The sequence below is a fragment of the Toxorhynchites rutilus genome, chromosome 3 (genome assembly GCF_029784135.1).
Source record: "Toxorhynchites rutilus septentrionalis strain SRP chromosome 3, ASM2978413v1, whole genome shotgun sequence".
In the NCBI taxonomy this organism is placed as follows: Eukaryota; Metazoa; Arthropoda; class Insecta; order Diptera; family Culicidae; genus Toxorhynchites; species Toxorhynchites rutilus.
The window spans coordinates 38,707,659-38,730,866 of NC_073746.1; the positions used below are offsets into that span (position 1 = coordinate 38,707,659).

At 38.6% G+C, this 23,208-nt stretch overlaps 2 protein-coding genes across 3 annotated transcripts; both read right to left on the bottom strand.

The window, feature by feature from the left end:
• Window positions 1–438: 438 nt before the first annotated feature.
• Window positions 439–20,764, bottom strand: LOC129780490 (ubiquitin carboxyl-terminal hydrolase 14). The gene is made up of 8 exons (XM_055788811.1): window positions 20,606–20,764; window positions 20,216–20,391; window positions 20,051–20,155; window positions 19,595–19,986; window positions 19,383–19,539; window positions 19,255–19,320; window positions 999–1,293; window positions 439–943 (listed from the first exon to the last, which is right to left on the bottom strand). The coding sequence occupies exons 1-8, from the start codon at window positions 20,619–20,621 to the stop codon at window positions 612–614; spliced, it is 1,539 nt and encodes a 512-aa protein (XP_055644786.1). The 5' UTR covers window positions 20,622–20,764; the 3' UTR covers window positions 439–611.
• On the bottom strand, window positions 10,350–17,234 carry LOC129780493 (transcription factor YY2-like). Of its 2 annotated transcripts, XR_008743940.1 has the most exons (3): window positions 12,830–17,234; window positions 11,389–12,762; window positions 10,350–11,312 (listed from the first exon to the last, which is right to left on the bottom strand). XR_008743940.1 is itself a non-coding variant. In XM_055788817.1 (2 exons), exon 2 carries the CDS (start codon window positions 12,722–12,724, stop codon window positions 11,480–11,482), a length of 1,245 nt encoding a protein of 414 aa, XP_055644792.1. In that variant the 5' UTR covers window positions 12,725–12,762; window positions 12,830–17,233; the 3' UTR covers window positions 10,350–11,479. The 2 variants fall into 2 exon arrangements, 1 of the variants encoding a protein (XP_055644792.1); XM_055788817.1 differs by having other exon boundaries at window positions 10,350–12,762; window positions 12,830–17,233.
• Window positions 20,765–23,208: the final 2,444 nt, after the last annotated feature.

Below are 23,208 nucleotides of genomic sequence, written 5' to 3' on the forward strand. Positions count from 1 at the left end.
AATGACTTTTTCGGACTGTTTCGGAAACAGCACTCTTTTTAATTACATTACCGACGCTTTCAGAGAAAAACCGAAACCAAACCGAACACGGAGCGAACAAAAACACATATATACTCGACCAATGCTCGCGCGAGACTCTCTGCGTGATGGTGATCCAGCCTCTCTCCATTCATACACGCTCTGTTGTTTGCAGCAAGAAACATTGCTAATTGGTGCTATTGATAACACAACAATGGAATCCTCTTATCAACCGTCCCGCTTCATACGGTTCAACTGTGAACAGTGAAACAATAGAAATACTCTTACGCCAAAAAGGCGACATTGTGTAATTTACCGAATGTTATCAAATGTAAACTGTCTTTGAAATATTATAGGTGACCCCGACACTGGAAATCAGTAACATGGCATTGTGAACTATTCTAGAAAATTTTCGAACTGTTTCGATGTTATGCATGTTTATTGTATGTCCTAAAATGGGATAAATTCAGTGTATAATTCGGCGTATTTTTTATTACTGTTTTAAATAATATATTAGTAAAACAATCCAATAATTATCGTTACGGTCAACAAAACACGAGATAATTTCAACTGCCTTGAAAAACAAACAAAAACTAATCCACAGCCATTTTTTCGCTGGAGCTTGCGTCCGTCGCGGTCGCACCATCGCCAGCGGCAGCATCTGCTGCAGTCTGTTCGTCATCCACAGGTATTTCCAACACCTTGGGACCATAAACCAGCACGTAAGCGCAATGCCAATCTCCTCCCCCGGATAGTTTCAAGATGGCTTCGGTGTCCACTGGTGAAACATAATCGTCATCGAACTTGATCCATTGATCGTCTTTCTGGCGAACCCATCCTACATAGTGCCCTGAAGAACTCGATCGTCCCTGATGTGTCAGCACTGCTTGCAGCGTGTAGTAGCCACTGTTGTTGCTTCCAAGATCTGAAAATGTAATTTTTAAAATTCTGAATTTGGAATATTTTTATAAGGATGTTACCGCTCTCGAAGCAGTACGGCTGGGGAATGGTTTTCGGTTTCTCGCTTTCCAATTGAGTTTTGCTTTTGTTCTTCCCCTTGAGGTTGCGTTCAAGTTCGGCATCTTCAATTTCTTTGAATTTTGTCCGCATTGGCGACAGTTTGGTCTGCAGCTCGGGAGTGCATAACTCGAACGCATCGAATTCGATTGGGAATTTTATGTCCTTCAATACCTTCGCGTTTATGCCCTCTTTGCCCTTGTACTGGAACCGGACGAACTGCACAGTCAGATATGCCGGTAAACGGCTGATTAGAGACTGTGGAATCAAATGATAAAATTTGTAGTGTACATTAAGAAATAATATTGAAATGGGGTATTACACCACTTAGAAATTGGTGAGTTCTATGAACACATAAGACTCGAGAGAACACCATGATTGACGGCAGATATTTCGCAAATTTCAAGCTTCTGAATTACTACTAACCTTGCTTATTTCCTTATTTCTAGGAATTCTCTGAAGAACTTCAACATTTATACTATAACTTAATACAGATATAATACTTAATAGAGACTCTTCCAATCGATTTAATTGTTTCAAAATATTTTTCACATCCGGAATCAGAGCAGTACTCGTAGTGGTCGATTCTGTAACATTTTGAATTTATCCCGTTTTAAGTGTCTTTTATTCAGTAATGAAAATTGAGTTATTATCCGTGTAGCTCAGAATGCTGTCGCCCGATGAGAACAGAATGAAATATAAATGAAAATAGATTTTGGACACTCAGGTTGAAATATATGTATATAAGAGTAAGTGACATGAAAATTCAAAAAAAATACCGCAGGACTTTTTTGACAGCCAAAATATATATATATATATATATATATATATATATATATATATATATATATATATATATATATATATATATATATATATCATCTGTTTTAAGTCAAATATGCACCGTTTTGTTCCCAACGAGTTGCCAACTTCATAATACCCCTGTTATAGAAGCTCGCTTCCTTATTGGCAAAAAACTCGGATAGCCAATTTTCACAGGCCTCTTTTGTGGCTAACTTCAGACTACCTAGCTCGTTCGCCATGGACAAAAACAGGTGGTAGTCACTTGGTGCAAGGTCCGGACTATACGGTGGATGCAAAAGAACCTCCCATCCGAGCTCCCGGAGCTTCTGGCGCGTCACCAAAGAAGTGTGTGGCCTGGCGTTGTCCTGATGGAAGACAATACGGCCTCTGTTTATCAAAGATGGCCTCTTCTTCATGAGTGCTACCTTCAAGCGGTCCAGTTGTTGGCAGTACAGGTCCGAATTGAGCGTTTGGCCATAGGGAAGCAGCTCATAATAGATTATTCCTTGACAATCCCACCAAACACACAGCAGAACCTTCCTGGCCGTTAATGAGGGCTTGGCCACCGTCTGAGCCGCTTCAGCGGGCTTCGACCACGACCGTTTGCGCTTCACGTTGTCGTAAGTGACCCACTTTTCATCGCCAGTCTCCATCCGCTTCAGAAACGGGTCGATTTTGTTGCGATTCACATGCGTCGATACGGTCAAAGATGTTTTTTTGCGTCAACGTGTGTGGCACCCATACATCAAGCTTCTTTGTGAATCCAAGCTTCTTCAAATGGTTAATAACGGTTTGATGACTTATCCCCAGCTCTTGGCCGATGCTACGCCTGCTACTATGCCGGTCTTTCTCGGCTAATTCAGCGATTTTGTCGCAATTTTCGACGACAGGCCTTCCGGAGCGTGGCGCATCTACGACGACCTCTACACCAGAACGAAAACGTTGAAACCATCGTTGTGCGGTGGAAATGGAAACTGTATCGGGTCCATAAACTGCACAAATTTTATTGGCAGCTTGAGATGCATTTTTGCCTTTGTCATAGTAGTACTGTAAAATATGTCGGATTTTCTCTTTATTTTGCTCCATATTTGCGACACTATAACTCACGAACGGCTTAACCAAACAAAACACTGTCAAGGACTATATTATAGCGCGCAATACCTTTCCAACAAGCTATAGTATGACTCGATACAATGAATACAACTAAAACTACGCGCTTACAACGACACCTCGCGGAAATACCGCAGGCCTTTTTTCACAGCCACATATATATATATATATATATATATATATATATATATATATATATATATATATATATATATATATATATATATATATATATATATATATATATATATATATATATATATATATATATATAAAGGGTGTGTCACATCAAATTGCATCACGGAAAAAACGCTGTAGAAATTCGCCCAGTAGACCGATCCTTTTGAAAATTTTAGACAGTAAAATAAAAACTATTAAACAACTTTTGGCATTTTATTTTTATTCATACTTCGAGCCCAAGCCCGTATGCTCGCACCTTCCTCTTTACCCCGTCCATTAGGTTCTGTACATCGTCAGGTTGTAGTTTTTTTTGAACAGAAATCCATTTTCTCTTGAAGTCCGCCTCCGATTTGACAACTTTTGGGTTCTTCCGGAGGGCCTGCTTCATAATCGCCCAATATTTCTCTATTGGGCGAAGCTCCGGCGCGTTGGGCGGGTTCATTTCCTTTGGCACGAAGGTGACCCCGTTGGCTTCATACCACTCCAACACGTCCTTTGAATAGTGGCACGAAGCGAGATCCGGCCAGAAGATGGTTGGGCCCTCGTGCTGCTTCAATAGTGGTAGTAAGCGCTTCTGTAGGCACTCCTTAAGGTAAACCTGCCCGTTTACCGTGCCGGTCATCACGAAGGGGGCGCTCCGCTTTCCACAAGAGCAGATCGCTTGCCACACCATGTACTTTTTGGCAAATTTGGATAGTTTCTGCTTGCGAATCTCCTCCGGAACGCTGAATTTGCCTCTGCGGAGAAGAACAACAGGCCCGGCAGCTGACGAAAGTCCGCTTTGACGTAGGTTTCGTCGTCCATTACCAGGCAATGCGGCTTCGTCAGCATTTCGGTGTACAACTTCCGGGCTCGCGTCTTCCCCACCATGTTTTGCCTTTCGTCGCGGTTTGGAGCCTTCTGAACCTTGTATGTACGCAGGCCCTCCCGCTGCTTGGTCCGCTGGACGAATGAACTTGACAAATTCAGCTTATTGGCGACATCCCGGTCCGAACTTCTCGGATCACGTCTAAACTGCTTAACTACGCGCTTGTGATCTTTTTCACTGACGGAGCATCTATTTTTGCCGTTATTCACCTTCACCGGTCGATGGTTAGGTTCTCGAAGTATCGTTTTAGTACTCTGCTGACCGTGGATTGGACGATTCCTAGCATCTTACCGATGTCCCGATGTGACAACTCCGGATTCTTGAAATGAGTGCGCAGGATTAATTCACGGCGCTCTTTTCCGTTCGACGACATTTTTCCAAATTTACGAAAAATTGACAGTGAAGCATGGCCAACGTGATCTATACACTCTTTATATATATATATATATATATTATTTATATATATATATTTATATATATATAGGGTTTTCCAACTTTAAATTCCGAAAGTAAATTGAAATAAAACACACTTAGAATTCGAATTTCGATGAAACTTTTATTTCATATTAAAGTTTGGTTTATGCCATTATGTGTGAAATACAACATCATTCAAATGTCCACCTAGGGCTTCACATTCGTGAAGTTATGATCGAGATACCGCCCCATATGTGCCGAAAAGTCATCGAAAATTACCTGTTCCGGATCAAGGTTTGCGAGGACACCTTGATCCGGAACAGGTCATTTTCGATGACTTTTCGGCACATATGGGGCGGTATCTCGATCATAACTTCACGAATGTTGTCTTTCAAATGTTCAAGAGTTTGCGGAGAGTTGGCATAGACACGGTCTTTCGCATAATCCCACAAAAAAAAGTCTAGCGGGTTCAAATCGCATGATCTGGACGGCCTATTGGCATCACCAAAACGCGAAATTATGCGTCCCTCAAATTTCGTTCGCAATATGGCCATGTTCGGTCGTGTTGTGTGGCACGTGGCGCCGTCCTGCTGAAACCACTTGTCATCCGTATCCATATCTTCAATTTGTGGCAAAAAAAATCGGTTAACATGCGGCCATAGCGCTCACCATTCACAGTTACCGTCTCGCCGTCCTCATTTTCGAAGAAATACGGCCCGATGATTCCAAACAGTGACTTTTGGCGGATGCAATGGCCTCTCAACAATCACGTGTGGATTTTCTGAGCCCCATATACGGAAATTTTGGGTGTTCACATAGCGAAAATTCAGCATTTTGCTGCTGTTGTTCGTTCACCCAATCGACGTATGCCCGACGCATTCCATGGTCACCACGCTCTAATTTTTGTACCAGTTGAATTTTATATGGATGCAGGTGCAAGTCCAAATGCAAAATTCGCCACAATGATGTGTTTGACAAGCCCAATTGCTGAGCACGCCGTGGAATCGAAACATTCGGGTCATCCTCCACACTGGCAGCAACAGGAGCAATATTTTCGGCCGAACGCACATTACGATGATGTACACGTTTCACAATATCCGCTACGGATCCAGTTTGTTCGAATTTACGCACTACATTAGCGATTGTGTGCTCTGTAGTAATAAACCAGTTGTAGACTAGTAACTAAATTTCTACTAGTTATGTAGTTATAGTTATAGTATCTTAGAATGAATGAATTGTTTGTGATTTTAGATTGCATTTCACGAAACTATTACGATTTTAACGAAACTATTTTTATGCAATCTAAGGGCTTCCTTCTATGCGTTTTCCAAAATATCCTTCGTTTCACCTCGAGAAATTTCACTTCTGCTTCTAGTAGCCGTTTCATTATTTTGTAGCATTTGATGCAAAAGCTCTTTTTTCCGGTTTTCCTTGCCTTCTAAAAGAAGTGAATGAAGATTTATCGATAATCTGTTTTTCTCTTATGTAATTTTAATTAATTAGCTCGAAATTTTTATTTATGTTATCCCTCCAACGTGAAACACATGTCGCATTGCACAATAGTATAGTATCTACTGATACGTCCAAATTTTGATAGGAGTCAATGACGGAAAGGTCAAGAGAGGATACGATTTTCGTCGTAGGATACATCAACGCTTCACAAGTTTTAAAAATAGTGCGTTTAACATCCCTTCGCATCCCGGATGAAATTGCAAGATATATTTCTTTGGTACCATTAAACTTTCTAATTAATTCAATAATTAAAATTATAATCGACGGAATTGCATTCTTTCCCTGATTGGTGACGAAATTCCCTGATATTTCCTGATTTCAAGAATATTCCAGGTAGTCGCTGTTAGATGCTGTTCAAAATTTCCATAGATTTGTTATTGTGGGCATATATTGTTCAAGAGAGAAAGATAAATTGTTGTGGTTTCCGAAATAATCTGAGTAAATTCGGGCGTTTCAGTTTGTTTGTTCGACCTAATAATCAATAGCGAAACGTTTAACAAAACACATGTTTGATCTTCGAGTCGTTCAAATGATTCAAAATCACTATTTGGTTTTGGCCGTAGTTGAACCTGGAGGTTACGTTTAACGACGGGTTCCAGCAAAAGCCATCTTGTTGCGAACGAATTCAGTATTTTCAACATGGGATAGATCTGACTTGTCTGTGTTAGGGAAACAACTCGAATCTATGGGAAGTTAGAAGCTCTATTTTCAACGCTATTCACTATTTGCCATCAACTATACGAAATTTGATTTATGATTAAATTTTATTTAAAAAAATGACGCCATATTGATTTTGACTTTGGGTAGCCTATATTCAATTGATGTCTAACCCCTGCAATATGAGGGATTTGACGTTTTAGTCATACCCCTGGCCTCAACGCACCATCTATTCATCGACTTTAATCCTTTTACGGGTACTGGCAACTATGTTGCCACCAACGATTTTATTTTTTTATTTTCATTAACAATAAATTATCACTTTTAGCCTTATGTGGTAACTTATGTGGTAACCGTTCACTTAAGTGAACTAGTTCTTTTGAGCAGTTCACTCACTCTTTTGTACAGTGGCGGGATATGTCCGATATTTGTTAGAAATAACTTAGCACAATAGAAAATCAAACTTTGATTTTGAAATTTTAATTTTGTTTGAGTCGTTATTCATTATTTTCAGCATAAACTAGCATTGTGCTGCTTACGATGTATTGCAATAAATGCTATAGCAAAACTGTACCCAAACCGCGAACGTCCATCTAAAAATTATCGAGCACAATATGATATAATATAAAACAATATGATATAATATATAAGGCTGTTTAAATCAACTTTCAACTTTCAACTATATTTTATAAGTAAGGTAGATTGGCATAACAACTTACTGAAATCTTTACCCTGAACTCCAAAATATGAAATTTGATAAATAATTTAACAATCCAACAGTTTTTGGATTTCGATCAAAATCGAATGATACACAATGTGTCATGCAAGTAACCTCTCACGAACATATAACCAAATATGAGAGGATCATTCAGATACTTGTATGAATGACAGTAATCACTTGTGTAACATTGCATGATTATACCAAGAGAGGAACGAAGACTGTTGTTTGCATATTCGAGCTGTATCAAACATCGCAAACCATTTTCGAAGCCTGCATACAAGTTTGAACCGCATATATCGTCCCGGTCTACTATAGCGAAACCCACTGCACAGGCAAGTGCAAAGCAATAAATGATACAAGAAAAATTACGTCATCATTCGGTCACCATTTACGGAGAGCAACAAATGGGGAAAGAGAGAGGGGGTGCTAGTAAAACTATGCGGTCTATATGAATATACATATTTCAAGGGATAGCGGCGTTATAAATGGAAAATATAATCTGACTACCCTTCCCTTAGCCTCTATCCAGCTAAAGAATCATATAGTTTGCACTCTTTGAAACTTAAAAATCAGGATCTGCTACATTACCTGAATATGAATCATTCGCTTTGCGTAGTCCGTACGATCCTGCTGTCTCATGATGCATGAAGAGGTCGATATGCATATGTTAGAGGCAAAGAAGAAAATAAACTTTCTGCACCGAAAGCGTTTATGATGGTTCTGGTGTATCATGAAGTGTGAATCGATACAGAGTTGTCTCGTTCTCTTTTGTTTCGTGATTTGCAGTACGTAACAACAAAAGGATGCCGCTGGGGGAAATGATTTGTGTATGATCATATTTGAACGAACGAAAGCGAGTTTTTCAGTGAATGTATCATTTGGCAAACACTGCAATCCAATTTAAAACCATCGTATCCTGAACGCAACATAAAAAAACGCAACAAGCGTTTTTTATGAAGCGACAATACCGACATATTATTTTTGTTGTTTCATGGGGCTATCGTTTGTTTCCATTCGTTAATTTGAGAACTATTTACCTTGCAGCACCATTCATCTATCACTCGTTCGTTTTCTTTCCTCTTACGCACCGCTTACCGTACACAGTTCGTTCTGAACTGCATGCACAGTGCTGCCAGCGGTCAGTTCGTTCTGAACTGTATTATCCAGCCGTATGGTACCCGCCATGTTTTTGGTGCCAACATCTCACACGTCAGAAGTATTTGTTTTCTTCAAAACAGCGATCCGCGTTGACGGCAGTGAGCTTCGTTTACTAGTTTAGGGGCGCGTCAAAGAACAGCTGATTTTCAGTCGGAGTGAACGTTTTCAAAATTAAAATTATGAATGAAAATTAGCTTTTCGAAATCAAATTAGTATCCTCTTTAAATTAAAAACATTTTTGTTTGCAGGTGGGGAAAAAGTCTCATACGGAAATTGTTTATGAAGACAACTTTATATTATAGAGAAAAAAAATCAGCAACAATGTAGGAATTGTTTGACCATATGGATGAATAAAAGTCAGAAATACGTGTTTCTAATAATTAAATAACATAATGTGAAAATTTTTATTCAAATTTTAAAATTTGAAAATCGGCTCCGTGTCTTCTAATCTGGTAGAGATTACACTAACGATTTTGGGACCCAAATTATGGCTCTAACTTGAAGTCATATCATGATGTCGCCACCATCTGACATATCATGATGTCGATGATGAACTTTTACAGCAGAGGGATAGTAAGATAGGCGGTGACGGTAGGTAGAGTGAGATAGCGATAATCGTGTCATACACCTGGTATTATCAGTTCATCATTCATCGTACACAGTTCGTTCTGAACTGGGTATACAGTTCATATGAACTGTTGCCCAGCAAAAAAGAACGGCAGTTCGTTCACTTTTTTGGGTGAACTCGTTCTTTTGATCAGTTCATGAACGGTTTGCCCATCTCTAGTTCTGACCAGGGGTTAGACATCAATTGAATATAGGCTACCCAAAATCAAAATGGCGTCATTTGTTTATCAACATATCATTTACGAGGATTGAAATCGAAAAATGCGCTGCTTTATTCTAACTGCATGAGCGATTTTCATATTTCGGTTTCACATGGAGGTGTTCACATTTAACATGGAGTTTAAAGTTAGCCACTATTCGACTATATAACCGGACCGAGTTGTAAACAACAGTAATTGATTGAACCAAAATGTCAGTAAACCGCAGCAATATTGGGTACACTGGCAATATGAGGGATTTGATGTTTTAGTCGTACCCCTGGTTCTGACCGACGGCGATGAGTTCAATGAGCAATCGTACGGATTTTTCCCTGTACATAACTCTCATAAGCATTTAATAGGAAGAAGATAAGCAGTGTTATTTATTTATTGTGAAACTACCTGATGACATAGACTTCTTCTTCTTCTTATATGGCACTAACGTTCCTAGAGGAACTCCGCCGTCTCAACGTAGCATTACTTGCGTCATTTTCATTAGTACTTAGTTGAGATTTCTATGCCAAATAACACGCCTTGAATGCATTCTGAGTGGCAAGCTCTAGAATACGCGTGACCACAGTGCAAGTCAGAGGAAATTTCTTTGAAGAAAAATTTCCCCGACCAGAACGGGAATCGAACCCGAACCCCCGGCATGTTAGGTTTGACGCTAACCACTCGGCCACGGGAGCACATGACATAGACTTCTGCATATTTTTACCTTAGATTGGACATGAGAAAGCGGTACTTCATGATACATATGAAGGCCAGAATAACTCTCATTTGAATCTGTATGAATAAAATTGGTGAGTTGGGAAAAAATATTATTGAGATCAAGCCATAACTAATATTGGATCGTTATACCGAAAAATCTGTAAATCTGTATAAAAACCAAAAAACTCAGTAATATGTAACTACAGGTGTTTGGTTCCAAAAGATTATTCTGAAGATATGGTAACCATGCTCATAAGACCGGTCTACGAGCATGCAACGTAGACAATACTCGAAGATCTGCGAGCACTCGGAGTTTTTGAACCCAAAATTGTCCAAGAAAAAACCTACGCTGGAATATACTGACATGGATTGTTTTATTTTTTTAAATTTCTCCGTAACTACAGTTGTTTCAAGGGTAATTCTAATCTTTATCACTATTGTTTTAAATTAATTAGTTTCACATAAATGTAAACAATTTTCTGTTTACAATTAATAATAAATCAGTTGTTTTATTTTATTCTCCTCGTAGATTTTGCTCGCTTACTTTTTATTAAAAATAGATCACCTTAAATTAGAGTAAGAATTACCATTACAGACTAATAATCACGACACTCGCGCTCACGCACCCTTGTTAGTATTATGACTCAGTCAAACCATACGGCTCCGTTGAAGATCAGAGTCCAGTGCTTTCCTTGCTATTCAAGGTTTTAACAGTTAATGCTCGACTTTCGATTTCATTTCAATGAGTTGCAATGTTTCTTTCGATATCTGTATCTTTGGATTGCCTGATCATCAAAAGGGCCTTTTTAAGATGGATGCTATCAATCAACTAAACATTACTAGCAAGGAAAGCACCTTACTCGCAACCCCCAAACACGAATAGCTCATACATTTTTCCATTTTTGTTATTTATTTTACATTACGAGTGTTTATTTCCTTGTATTCGTATCTTTAAAAAATATACCATAGACAGAAACTTTTTCTCTCAGACAAATCCTCTGTTGACTTTTCTCGCCTAGTCAAATGGTTTTATTTCTAGTTGCGACTTAGTACTGAAAATTAGAACCACTAAACACTATCCCAATATCATTGGAAAAACAAATTATGAGACCCTAAAAACTGCAATCAAATTCAAAATACAGTCGGCCTAGAGGTGAATAATTTTGCAAGCTATTTACAGTTTAATGTAACAAAACAGTAGGCTGAAAGTTTTCCTACATTCAATGATAATATTTCTGTTCCCAATGTTTCCAAAATCCTCACACTGTTTCTATTGTTTTGGAACATTCTATAATTCACGTCGCGCAATTTCATGACACTAAAATGAAATGTATATATTTATATATATTTGACTTCCTGGCTTAGCGAAGAAATAGTTTTTAATGTACACGTACACGCAGCACTAGCGCACCGACTCAGTTCTCATCCTCCTCATCCTGAGATGTATTTCCTTCGAAAGAAACTCTCCTCGCTTTTACTTCAGGCTTAATCGGTGTACACAATGTACTGTGAATCGTTATCGATTTCAACGGTTTCCATCTTCACGAAGGGTTGCGACGGCAGGATGGAGTGCGGAGTCATCATGTTACTATTCCGGCCACCTCCGCCGCCTCCACCACTGTTGTTTCGTTTTGCCTTCGCGTGTGTTAATATGTGCGACTTGAGGTTGGTGGACTGAGCGAACTTTTTATTGCAGCCATCGAACGGACAAACATATGGCCGGTCACCAGTGTGTATCCTTACGTGGGTTCGAAGATTAAAATCCAATGAGAATCGCTTTCCGCATCCTTCAAATGTACATTGGAATGGTTTCTCGCCTGTGTGTACCAGCTGATGGCGTTTGAGCTTCGAACTCTCGACAAATGATTTCCCACATTCGGCACAAACGTGTACTCGGGGCCCGTGAGTGTGTAGATGTTTTCGCATAGCCGAATTATCTCTGAACATTTTGTTGCATCCTTTATGGGGGCAGGCAATATTCCTGTCAGATGATTCACCTGCAGTGGTATTTGCTTTAATCAATCCGGCCGTCGTTATAGAGCTCACCATTTTGTTGAGTTTCGTTTTATGACCCGGTTTCGCAAACTCGGCTAGTTGCTTCGGGTCGGAAAGATCAATGCCAGGCACACAATCTTGCGTGATCTTTTTACCAGTCATGTACTCCGTGTAATCCGGGTCTGGTTCCGGGTTCGAGCCATCGTCATCATCAGTCCCTGACGCCCACATTGTAACGCTGAACTCTCCTTCCATCGTTTTGATTTGCACTTGCTTCTGTTCCCAGCGTCGGGGCTTTTGATTCACGTCTAACGTTTCCACTGCTGTTAAATTGTGTATATCATTTGATCGGATTCGGTTTACGATGCGGGGTTGTTTCATTCCGGATTTCCGTTTTCTCGAGCTTGGTCCGGGTGTTGATTCAATATAAATCTCATTCTCCAGATTGATGTCCCCATAAACGCACAGTGGATCACCAGATGCATCCAGCACTTCCTCGTGAGCTTGAATATCTGCCTCTTGATGCAGTATTTCCTCATCATCATCTATATGATGCATCATCAATCCCTGAGAGTCCTCTGTCTCGCAAGTTACCTCCTCATACTGATCATCGCCAACTCCAACCTCATATTGCTCATATCCTATCTCGGTTCCAAAGTGGCCATCGTCAACCACTTCAACGATGTTGGAATCGGAGATTTCTACCTCACACATTATATCTTGATGGGAGGACATTTCCTCGTTCTGTTGTAGCGGCTTCCCACCAGCTCCGTCTGAACGAAAAGATAATTTCATGAAAGATAGAATTCAGTTTTTTTTCCTCTTCACAAAGTTCCTTACCCGAAATTCAACGGCAGCTGCTGCGCTCCCTGCGCTTCCCTTTGTTTTCTCACTCTATTCGGTCCAGCCGCTTTGTTGATGTTTGTCAGTGCCTCTCTTTCACTCGTACACATACGAATCTCCTTCACAGTGGAAGAAAACTGCGAAAAATTTCCGCCTCTTGCTGCACCACCTCTCACTCTAGACTCTCACTCCACCAATCAGCCTCCCCTCGGCTCTAAAGACTGCCGAATCTAATTTTTGCTCTACTACAGCAAGATTAATCACTTTTGACGATATATCACGGTGCTCTTATTCACTTCAATCACTTTTTGCTTCCATGAACCATGCATTTAGCGCATTTTTGCGCCATATAGCGCCCTCAATAGGATAGAAAAATGCAAAGAAAATCCACTTTGACTGCGAATCCCGTCCGCAAGAAACAAAGATGTCTGCCGTCGTCGTTGTCTCTTCTTTTTAGGGATCGAGCTCACACAGGCCATCAAGTTAGCCGATGGTTGCACTGATGTTCGAAAAAGCTACGATGGCTCTCTTTTTCTCGCCATTAGAGCGAGAAAGAGAGGGGTAAGCATTCAGCCAATCGCTGAAATATTTCAAATTGTTTATTTGTTGGGAATTGACGTCACAGTCATCATCTGCACACTCACTTAAAATAAGACGAATTCACGAGAATATGACAAAGCAATAATAAGAGTTTTAGCAACGTCCGGAAAAGTGATTTTCATGATATACAGAGTGTTAGGTGACTCAGTGCGAATATTTTAGAGGTGTGATAGAGGTTTATATTTGATGAAAAAATCGTTCTATGCACATGGTCAAAATATGATTATGACTATGACAGAGTTATTGGACTTATCCCAAACTGTTTGATTTAAATTGACCCATTTTCGAAAAAAAACGCTACTGTTGCTTTAATTTGAAGGATGACCAAATTCAATATCTAGTTGCTTTATTTCAATCGGGGAATTAAGTACCATTTAAGAAGTAAAAAAGTTATAAGATTACATTTTTAGAGTATTTTTATTAATTTAAAAATGTTTGATATACTTGGTTGTTTCTATCAACCAATATGTTTGAGAGCATTAATCTATAGTTCTTTGACACCACACTGTTGTCTCGTTTATTGAAATTTGGAATGAAATAGCGACAGAACGAATTATAGAACTGTTCAGGAGGTTTAATTATTAAGATTGTTTCATCAAACATGACCTTATATCACACATTAGAATGTTTGTACTGAGTAACTTAACACCCTGTATATGCACATAATTCGATATAAAATTTCCTGTAGTGATAACTTTTGATAGCATCCTCAAAATAAACTACTTCTTCTTAAATTGCACTAACGTTCCTAGAGGAACTTCACCGTCTCAACTTAGTACAGTGACGCCACGATTATATCACTGGATGTTTTTATCACTCTCAAATTTATCACTGAAAATGCTCCGTTTTTATCACGTTTAAATAAAAAATTATATGAAAAGTTTAATCTGCCGATAAGTTATTGAACAAAAAATGAAATTTAAGCAGAACAAATATTTTTGAGCATTCATGCCGCCTATCGTGATTAGCCGTATTCATGGAAAAAATTCTCACTGATGGATTTGTGAGCGTATACCACATATTTCTTTGAAAGCTTAAAAGCATATTATTTTCATATGCTTAGAATCAAAAACTATGAATAATTCTGAACAACTTTCTCTTCGATTGTGTGAAATGAGATGCACGACCTATGCCGTTTCCCAGTTTGAGCCGTGGAAGAGAGAGTCATACATTATTTGTAATAAATTTATTCTTGTGTAGTGACAATAAGGCGATAAAAGCTAATGAAAAAAAAAATACAAATCACAAATCGCTCACAATTCGGTATACACCGTACGACAAGAATGTTAAAATAGAAGGATTCATTTGTGAAACTATATGTTTCGTTGCACTAAAAGAAAAACTAAATATGCTGCTAAATGTATAATTGTTTTAATGTACAAATTAATTGATGGTGGATATTCTATACTTACTTTAATGGAAAATACAGCAAGCTAGAAACGGCTGTATACGGCTGTGGTGGTTGATTGTATCTGCGTCGTTTAAGTTCAGCGATTCTTGTATTAATTCTAAAGTTTGTGCAATGGATAGTTTCAAAGAACATTTTTTCTCAATTACTTGAAGACTTATGATTTGACCGTTGACCAGGTATATAATTGCAACGAATCTGCCCAGTTTTCAAAATGATTACCAGATAAACGTTTACTCATTTGGAGGAAAAAAGGCATCGCATGAAAACCGGATAATTTTCATGTTACATTTTTTTGTACTCATAAACATCCATTGATGATAATTGAAAAATCGAAGAACCCGCGTTGTTTCAAAGCGGAAACTATTTCTTGAATGCTTCTAAAATCATTTTGTCCTGGAAATTCCCGAAAAAGACTACAACTTAGGATCGTTCCGATAATAGATCACTGCATTGCGCACCATTGCTTGTGGGGATGAAATTTTATCTGACGATAGATTAATTAAAGATTTCCAACGCCAACAGAATGATAAATCAGGGACAAATTCAAAACATAAAAGTAATATATCAAAAAAAAAATTAGAAATGCCAATCATGCTAAATTCACAAATACTGGTTAAGGTACTGAAAAAATAGCATTCAAAGATCTAGCTTTTTGAATATTGGCAGCAAGTCAACCACAATCAAAATCTTGGAAGCAATTTTATGTGGTCCAAAACAAATATGTATTTGATTAATGAAGACATTTGAAGAATTTCTTTATTTACCTTATTTATGATTACTGATCGTGGTAATCAAATAGTGGTACCGGACCTCGAAGGAAGAATATTTTACACACAACTTTCCGACAGCTAAATTATAGATATAGTGAATGAAAATCAGAAAAGGATGAAGGTACCGATGTTGGGAAAGATGAAGATGAAACTGGAAATAGCGGCTTTGAAAAACAGGGGTGATATTGCGCATTTCGATACGAGTGATTTTTATATTGTGATGCAGAACAAAAAAAATACAATGAGACCTATTACAAAAATAAAAGGTAATTGAGATGTTCGAAGAACCAAATATCAGTCAGAGCTACTATCCATGGTATGATAACCAACAAATGTGGCTCTTATGGCTGAGTGATAAAACACGCCTTCATATGAGTTTCTAATTCGGATGACGATCTAGTCTGAAGATTTATCTTCAGAACATTTTTTTCCGGCCAACACTGATACACGAATTCTCGAATTCTATTACCACTCCGAATAAGATCAACGCATGTCTGTTCTGACACATGATAGGTTATCATGCTCATTAATTGTTATAACTAGGAATGTATTGATTTATTTGATCATTTTTCCCATAATACATTGCCAAATATATACCGAGAATTTACAATTATAACATTTTTATCATTATGAACAAGTTAATTTTTTTTCTCAGAGATTTTTGATATGATGTTGTCTATTCGGAATTCCTTCCGAAGACCAAACGGAAACACCTTAGAGAGGGGAGAGGGGTCTCGAACTATCATAATAATCATACCCGGTTCCAAAACCCTTTACATACAAAGATTCACGTCGATCGGTTCAGTACATTCCGAGTCCAAAAGAATTAGAAAGACAAAAACGAAAATTATATGCATAAAAACGAATAATTTGGCTCGATTATGAAAAGAAATCGGAGATTGTATATAATCGAGTCCGTCGTGTTTTGCCTTGAAGTTATGAGAGAAAATTCGTCGCAAACGGCCAGATTCTTTTTACCAAAAACGACACGAATGTGATTGAACAAGTACCGTACTATCCAGATATGGAACCGTGTGAATTTTTCCTATTTTCGAAACTCGAATTAGGCTTTCGTGGAACCCATTTTGACAGCATTAAAGACATAAAAACGAATGTGTGAACTGAAGGTAATTCCTACATATAGCTAAGAAAAGTGTTTCGATGACTGAATTGTTCGTTGGAAAAAGTTTATTGCTTCAAAAGGGACCGGTTTTTAAGGCGATAATATAAATTTTGATGATGAATAAAGTGTTTTCTTCAAAAACACAAATTCCCGGTATACATTTGACAAAATGTAATCTCAGATGATGAGGTTCCGTGCCAAACTGTTTGACCGCAGTCAGATATTTGACACTTTTTGACAGATTAAATTCGGTCAATTTGTACTGATCAAATATAGTTAAATCTGAGCAAATGTTTGCCTAGAAAAATCGATTTTCTCGTCAAATTTGGTTACGTTACGTATGTAAGAAATCGAAAGTATTTGGCAATTCAATTTTGATATCGTAAACGATCGAAAGGACAGAAGGAAAACATTATACGATAAGAGCGAACCGTGTGTACGATCCTAAAATAACAATCTCACCTATCGGTAGCGGGTGTAATAAAACCCAATTCAATAAAAAAAACCGGAAGGTAAGGACCAAAAAGATCGCACACATTTCTTATTGCGCTAAGTTCGTTGCCCTTAGAATGCAGTTATGAGTCAAAGATAAGCATTAACCAGGAGTTGCATGTGGTGAATCACAGATAAGCAATAGGTAAAGGACTTACATGCAAAGGAGCAAGAACGATTAGTTTTCTCTTTCTTTCACACGTTAGATTTAAATTTAGGCTTGAATTAGGATAGATTAAAATTGTATAAAAACCCAAGGTTCTCCGAAAAAGGAAGTAGAATTGTGTCATTACGAATATATTCGAAACCCCAATTGAATCGACTGACGAGAGTTCTTCATTAAAGCATTAAAGATTCAAGTCTTCCAACGTCCGCAGCAATAGTTGTATATTTTGCACTCGGAGTTCGTGAAGATCTTGTACTCGTTATCCTCCCGCTTAGTTGATATTTGATAAATTGATCAGCTCCCGTTCGTCGCTCGTTCCGTACGGAACGATGGCAATCAGTTCAAGTTATTAAAAGGAATAACTCTGATTAGCTTCCGCTCGTGGCTCGTTCCGTAAAGAATTAGTGCGAAGGCAGTCAATTCAGTTTGTTCCAGGGACAAGGTTAATTCTCGAGACACTTTTTCGTACTTCAATCCTGTAAAGTGCCAATCCAGATTCACAAGGTTGATTCTTTCACCCAACCAAGTTTGCGTATTGGGCTACTTTTACAACGTTGAATATTTCAGTCGGCTTTTTTTCTCCATGTTCGATGTTTGACAATATTTGCAACTGTTGATAATTGAAAAGTGACAAACAAAATAGTATCTTTACCAAATTCAAATCAAACTTTATCTGCCAAAAATGTCTAGTATTTGACCTTTGGTCAAATAGTATACGGCCACCATTAGCAGAGATCACTGCTAATGTATTAAGAGCAATAAACGGAGACAGTCAATTTCCGTGTACTTCATGGAAACCACACCTTTAAGTTATAATACATTGGTTTTCAAGAGCTCACCAATTCTTTTGTCGCTATCTTCGAATCCAATATGGCGACTGTCAATAAAATTCAATATGGCCACATGTTTTTATTTTCATTTTCACATCTCGCTACAACCGCGAACGGGTCAACGATTCTCAGGTTTTCTCTGCATTTAAGAAAAGTGCACGATAAAATTAAACCGTACGATGATACTTGATGTTCGAGGACGAGAATTGCTCAATTTTGCATCTAGAGAACTTGATTATTCTAGAAAATTTCCATTTTGCCGGATCATGGTTCGAGAATGTATTTACAAAAACATGCACGAACCGTAGAGCTGGGAGAGCACGAGAAGCTTTTGTTTTGCGGCGAGCGTAAAAATTCACTCTCTACGAGAGAACGAGAGGAACGATATTCGAAAATAAGATATTGTTATTGCATTGAATGAAATATTTCCAAACATTGGGATGTTCGAAAAATCAAATCAAATTTGCGATTATCTCGGACACCGGTAAACAAAAATTAGCTTTTTGCATCAAATCGATACCATAATCTTCTACTCTGGTGTGGAACGGTATTCAAAAATTCACGTCTCTAGGACACTTGCTCAGAAGTACGAATCGAATGCATATCGAAGACTTTCATGTACAAGAACATGTCACAGAATCATCTACACTATGAAAAAGGTTTCGATAGAAGTATCTTTCCTTTCTCCCTTTTGGCTGATTGAGTTATGACGCAAATTTCTTCAAACTCAAACGCGCCATCGAAGATCATGCGAAGATCAGCGCAACTAGAGAATAACCTTCCCAAAATTATTCCGAAGTATAGAAAGAAGTTATCGGTGATTTTTCGCATCGATGAAGTTGAATGCAATGCTGACACAAATTCGGAAAATACTAAGCAATGGATATTTTTTCCACTAGCATCTTAGTTTAATGATAGTATTAGTATGTTTAAAAAGTCATGATTGATTTAAATATTATCATTGACAAGTAATCCATGTGGACTGCGAATAGAACAGATCCAAACATTCAGATCAATAACATTCACTCACCGTCTTAGTGTATACAGCATCTCGGCCCAGTGAAGGGGATAGTTTGGTTAGTTGTTCTTTCAATCTCTGCAATTGCAAAAGTTCAAAATAATTTACAACCATCAAATTCTTGTTTCCAATTTTCTCACCAATCGAATGCCCGAGTGCATATATTTGACCTCGGTGGAGATGAAGCAGCTGAGCTGGAGAAAGTTTTCTTTCGATTCGCTCGCGGGCTCATCCTCCGCTTCGGTGCACTTCATTTGTACGTCAAAAGTGCCTCCGAACCATTGATCAATGAACGAACTAGAACAATAAATAAGATTTCTGTTTCCACACGAATAATAAAAAACCTATCCACCTGTGTTTGGCTATCTGATCCTTCTCCCCCTTTATAGGTGGCAGCTTCTGTTGGAGCATTTTGAGGAGCTCGGACCAACACTCGTTCGCGTCCTGTTGGCGATAGGTTCCATTTTCACCAGTTTGTGCAAAATTTGGAAATGCAATGTGCAGTCTTTGTAGGAACAATACCGGCGTGACAGTATCGCTTTTTTCCATATCGTCAAAAAGATTCCGCATGGACAATGTTATTGCCCCAGGCGAAGCAAGACCGGCCAGACCGGACAATCCAGATGATTCCTCTTTGAAGTTCTTCAAAGCGTCGCGAAGCTCCCGAACTGACTTCAGGCATTGCAAGGTTGCATTCATATAACATGTGTTACCCAAATTTGTCAATCCAGCAGGCAGCTCCAACTTGATGAGAAAATAAAAACTTCAACGACAACGCGATCGAGATAAAATTAAAGCCCATATTTACCGCGGTAGCCAATTCACTCTCATTCATATCTTCTATGAATTTTGGTTTTTCTACTGGCTCTTGGGGCACCTCTTCTTTGGTACCCAACAACAAAATTGTAGCACCCTAAAAACAACGAAAAGTTAAAACAGTCGTTTCAAGCTTCATATTGGTCCTGCTTTATACATTCTTGATGGGCATGTTCCATTCATCGTCCTTCAGATTAATGCCTTTGCAGAGCACTTTCTGCCGCTCTGGTTGCACTCCGGTTAGGGCATATAATTGGGCCTTGAAAAGCATTGGTTCCTCGTCGGTGTTGACCTCGACATTAGGAAAATTTTCTTTTCCCCATTTCACTTTCACTGAAATAATCAGGAAGAATTTTAAAAAGTTAGTGAAAATTCAAAATACTTGATATTGAAAAAATCATGGATTCGGTAATTATAAAGTTCAAATTATAATCTAAACAAATATATCCCATATCTAGCGTTCTAACCTCAAAGCCATGAATCAACATTTATACATTTACTTGTAGTGTGTATTCAATTTTTTTCCATTTGGCATTCTTGGACTTACCCGTGAAGCTAGGCATTATGCTACGCTATAAGGACTTTCTTCTACAGCTAAACAAAATTGCAAAATTTCAAACAAATGTTACTAGAACAGGATCGGACACAAAACAGCCGAAAACGACAAACGAATTGCGAATAATGACAATCTAAAATTTATGCTTGTCATGGAAACGTCAAAAAGTACACAGTCATTCCAGTCTGTTGCACACTTGGTTAATATTGATCAGAATCACCAGCGTCGACAAAGCTGTGAAACTCTGCTTGAGACCAAGATGTATAGAAGTATTACTACTAGGTGGGCCAATCTGCTAAAACCACTCTGCAGCCATCTTGAAAATCTACTGTGCTCTGTTTACAAACAAAACACAATACGCTTTTTATAAGCAAATTGCCATACGATACGGCCATTTGCATTACAGACGTCTTTTCAGTGAGAATAAATTGATCTCGTTGAACCTAATTTTTTTATTCGGGCTTTTTCGATGCACGAAGACACAAGCACGAATAGAGAAGCAGATTCACTGGAAATTGAAGAAATAATCCCGGTTGAAGTAAGTAGCTATTGGCCATCTTCGTTAAAGTTTGTAATGTTTACATTTGTTTGCCCTGCAGGCATCTTCATATTCGTTTCTATACCTGGTTCCACAACGAGTGGTGCATCTATTTGGAGCTTCTACCTATTTGCAATAATCCCCGTAACGGCTCGGAATCTGCGTTAAACACGCAGACAATTTTGGATTGGATTACACCGGCACTTCCACCCTCCGTGACCTCACCACCCACATGTGGCAGTATCTCTCCGATCCCCAGAAGACGGGTGTTGCATCTCTGAACCGAGTCCAAATCATACGCAGAAATTCCAGATAGTGTTCCTACAAACTAAAGCTACCGATCGTTCGTTCAATGGAGCTGCTGCCGCAGCTGATATTGCTGCCCCAGCCACAGGACAGTCCAAATATGAGGATGACCAGTGTATCCTATCATAATTGACAGTCGCAGAAGTTTGGAAACAGAAACGTTTGAGAAAACTTCGGGAAGAACTCCGCAACGAAGAAACTAAATTGGTGCTATTGGAGAAGTAGAAACAGTAATGATGAAAGAAAATTTGATCGTGGATTCATGTAATACAAACATGAACAACACTCTAGCTTCGATACCACCCGCCCTACCGAAAGGGTCATTCAGTATGACATGCGAATGCAGGCTCATTTCCAGCACATTCGACGAACATAAAGTCCGTTGATACAAATCCAGTCAAGTAAGATTTTTTTACTTCTTATTTTCGCGTTCACCATTCCATTTATTTTTTCAGTCGTGGGTCGCTTATCAATATCACAATGTCTATCTTCACCTTCGAATAGTGTAAAAAAGCGAAATGTGAGTTCGAAACTGTAAAGTTTCAACCGATATTCTAAATTTGATATCATTATTCTTGAGTCACTATCATTCTAATAATACCATAAATTTCTTATTATTCTTATTTACTGTTCGAGAAATTTATCAATTAACAATAACGACATTGTTAAGACTCCGACTAATAATATAATTGGAGGAAAAAATATGGATAATAATTTTAAAGGCACAGTCTGGACAGATTAGCAATTCGGTATCTACAACAGCAGCACCATTTGTGCTCCCGTGGCCGAGTGGTTAGCGTCATAACTAACATGCCGGGTGTTCGGATTCGATTCCCGTTCTGGTTGATGGAATTTTTCGTCAAAGAAATTTCCTCCGACTTGCACTGTGATCACGCGTATTCTAGAGCTTGCCACTCAGAATGCATTGCAAGGCGTGTCATTTGGCATAGAAATCTCAACTAAGTACTAATAAAAATGACGCAAGTAATACTACGTTGAGACGGCGAAGTTCCTCTAGAAACGTTAGTGCCATTAAAGAAGAAGAAGAACAGCAGCACCATAAATACCAGCACAAATAAGCTGGACCACTATGGAGCCGGTTTCACTTGAAGTAAACTTAAGGAAAGAGTGTTATCCTCCTTATTGTCTGTGAACAAATTCAAAAAATTTACTCTCGGCGTGACTGTTATTCTAGATATCACTCAGACTCAGTCCCTACGACAAGCTGCGGTCAAACTGGTACTCACTTATCTTGATTCAGACCAAGGCGCCTCTATATGTACCAGGTGAAACAATCATATGAAATGCACTTTCAGCCATATTGGAATTGCTGTCGGTATTGTTTATAAACAGCATCGGAACGCTGCCGGCGGCTCTCTACAAACTGCCACGACGCTTATTTGAACGATGCCTACTATGTTCGGCTTTTGCGAATTTATGTGAAATAGAAGGGGTGATTTTGTAGTATTTCATTCTCATTTCCATACTCTTGCATGTAAAAAGGCAAAAATAGCGTATCCTAGCAATAACAAAACAAACAACCCTCGCTCCACAAACCGTAATCCCCTTCTTAATGAAGTGAGGATGTTGCTTCACCTGTTAGACATTGATATAAGCGCCTTGCACGCAACAATCATCATGTGATGCTGATCCCAGCCTCTCACTTCACATACGGTCTACTGCATCGGTAATTGGTGCTATTAATAAAGTGCGCTACACATTAGAGATGGGCAAAACAGTTCACTTTGAT

Excerpts from the sequence above, each read along its gene's own strand:
- LOC129780493 (XM_055788817.1), bottom strand. The coding sequence starts at position 12,724 with ATGTCCTCCCATCAAGATATAATGTGTGAGGTAGAAATCTCCGATTCC.
- LOC129780490 (XM_055788811.1), bottom strand. Across the intron at positions 20,156-20,215 it reads GGAACATGCCCATCAAGAAT|GGTGCTACAATTTTGTTGTT; the intron begins GTATAAAGCAGG and ends CGTTGTTTTTAG. Across the intron at positions 19,321-19,382 it reads TGCACTCGGGCATTCGATTG|AGATTGAAAGAACAACTAAC; the intron begins GTGAGAAAATTG and ends TTGCAATTGCAG.